Below are 2500 nucleotides of genomic sequence, written 5' to 3'. Positions count from 1 at the left end.
GACCAAAGTGGGGCACCAAAATCTCAAACGGGCGTATTTTTGCTCTGTATCTCATTTCATATCTTATCTTATTAATTTGCTTAGACGATGTGTAATCGAAAAATAAATAGTATTTGCTATAGTAACAATGTCTCTTCATTGCCACAGAGTCTCACAGACCTTCTGCTGTTGCGTCAAGAAGTCCAGCTAAAGGAGCTGAAACAGGCCGAGCAAGTGGCTGCAGGAATCTTGAGGGAGATGCTGGATATCTTGACGGACATCAAAGGATCCTTGGCGCGGAACCACACGCCCACAGGTAAAAGACTAACATTAGCATGGGAGTCTAGGTTACATAGTACTTGCCAAGCGTGTAATAAAAGCACATGTGAATTGATTATTTGGAGGGGTGGGGGACCGAATTAACACATCACAACATGCAGAAGTATCCTGCCTGGGCAACTTCAGAAACTTCGGCGATACCTGTCTGTATCTTGCCAAGGATATCGACATAACTTGGGAAGCTGCTCGGCTCTTCTGCCAAGACCTGGGAGGCGATCTGGCCACCTTCCGAGACGCCAACGCATTCGCCGAGGCTCTGGGTTACGTTAAGGCTTCAGGTAAGTCTTCTACTTTCCCTTCAGGTCGCTTCTTTCCTTCATTTCCTTGTGATAACCACTTTAATATAGAACTACTATACCCTGAGAATATTGATGAGATACATAAGATAGCACAAGTACCACGTCAAGAAAGTTCTTTCATCATGTCCATGATAAACTCATGATTTTACTCCAGTTCGATGAGAACAACAGACGTTACAAAATCAATTTCATGGACCAGTAACTAGTATTCTTTTGGGGAAGGCTTACGCGACAAAGTTCCACTCATGAATAGTGATGATCTCCTGCGCTTCAATCTCCAGGCCTTGCAAAGACATCGAACGCCTGGGTGGGAGGACACGACCATTCGCTGGAGGGGGAGTGGAAGTGGGTGTCCGGGGAGGACATGCCCCGAGGAACTCCCTTCTGGGGGGATTATAATTAGTAAGTCATCGTGGCCTCCAACTACAAATCATGAATGCATGAGAAAAAAAGGGAAGATTATCATTAAGTGCGAATGATATTCATATATATATATAATGATAGTTACTCTGATATATATATTATATATATATATATATATATATATGTGTATAATATATTTATATATATATATATATATATATATATATAATATCAATAGATACATAATAACTCTATATATTAATCAGTATATATATTATATATATATATATATATATATTATATATACATACATACATACATACATATATATTATATATTATATATATATATATATATATATATATATATATATATATATATATATATATATATATATATGCATGCATGCACACACATACACACACACATATATATGTATGTACACACACACACACACACACACACATATATATATATATATATATATATATATATATATATATATATGTATGTATGTATGTATGTGTGTATATACACACATGTATACATGTGCATATGGGTGTCAGCAATTTTTGTACATGCACAAACACACATGTATACATTCATATTCACAAAAGACATACCGTACAAATGAAGAGTATCCACTTCCTAACTTGCCCGCAAACACACCACACAGATACAAAGTTGAAAGTTCCGTTTGTTGTCAACAGCGTTCGCGAACCAGCCCAGGGTACAGCGGCTAACTGTGCCTTCCTCCACGGCCCGGATGGCTTCTTGATGCACGATGCCCCCTGCGACTGGAAGGTTCATCCTCTCTGCCAAGTGGAACCCTCATAAGCCCGCAACACCTTCGGGCACGGGTGGTGAGAGCGTAGTTGGGCCATGGCCGCGATGCAGTGTGTGTGTCAGCGGTACTGGCTCCTCCTATTCCTCATGCCAGCCTCTCATTCATTAACGCAATCCGATGTTAAAGATAAAATGAAATGCACGCCAGGGAGAGTTTGCCGCCACTCGTCTGTATGTTTTATAATTTTTCTTGTTCATTTAGCTAGTAAGCTTTAGCTAACGAGCTAAGTAGATCTTAAACTTTTAGTGTTGTCACCCTTGTTGTTATTCCTCCTTAGTTGTGCGAAGTAGAGGGAAGAAAAAAAAATATTGGATTGCTTAATTTTCATGCATTTACATATAGGAAATTAATAACACTCGTGAGATCAAGAATCTAGAATTTTAGACAAGAAATAAAAGATAAAAATAAAAAACATCAATCAACATTTGGAGTTAAAATATAATTCATGGCAAAGATGGTATTATCAAACTATAATTGCGAGTTTCCGAAGAAGACTGCAAATCGCATATCAACATCTAGGTCCTCCAGCTGGTTCCAGGCTCAGCTTTTAGCACAACTAAAGCCGAAAATTAAAAAAAACGCAACGGTAACGTGTGACAAAAGGGAGGAGCACATTAAGAGCTTTGCGATTCTCACTTAGAGAATGAGATATTCCTTCTCCACTTCGGCCCCG

General features: G+C 38.8%; 1 protein-coding gene across 1 annotated transcript in view; it reads left to right on the top strand.

Moving 5' to 3' along the window:
• Positions 1–2080, top strand: part of LOC122245526 (lithostathine-like) — a 2679-nt gene extending 599 nt beyond the window's left edge. Inside the window, exons 3-6 of the mRNA XM_086530445.1 lie at positions 148–295; positions 420–596; positions 899–1019; positions 1691–2080. Coding sequence (XP_086386571.1) covers positions 148–295; positions 420–596; positions 899–1019; positions 1691–1817 — 573 coding nt within the window. The 3' untranslated portion in view covers positions 1818–2080. The remainder of the gene's footprint in view (positions 1–147; positions 296–419; positions 597–898; positions 1020–1690) is intronic.
• The last annotated feature ends 420 nt before the right edge of the window (positions 2081–2500 follow it).

The sequence above is a fragment of the Penaeus japonicus genome, unplaced genomic scaffold, assembly GCF_977035675.1.
Source record: "Penaeus japonicus unplaced genomic scaffold, GWHDUDI00000001_assembly GWHDUDI00000033, whole genome shotgun sequence".
Lineage (NCBI taxonomy): Eukaryota > Metazoa > Arthropoda > Malacostraca > Decapoda > Penaeidae > Penaeus > Penaeus japonicus.
The sequence above is the reverse complement of the archived record's forward strand: the minus strand, read 5'-3'. Positions and strand labels throughout refer to the sequence as shown.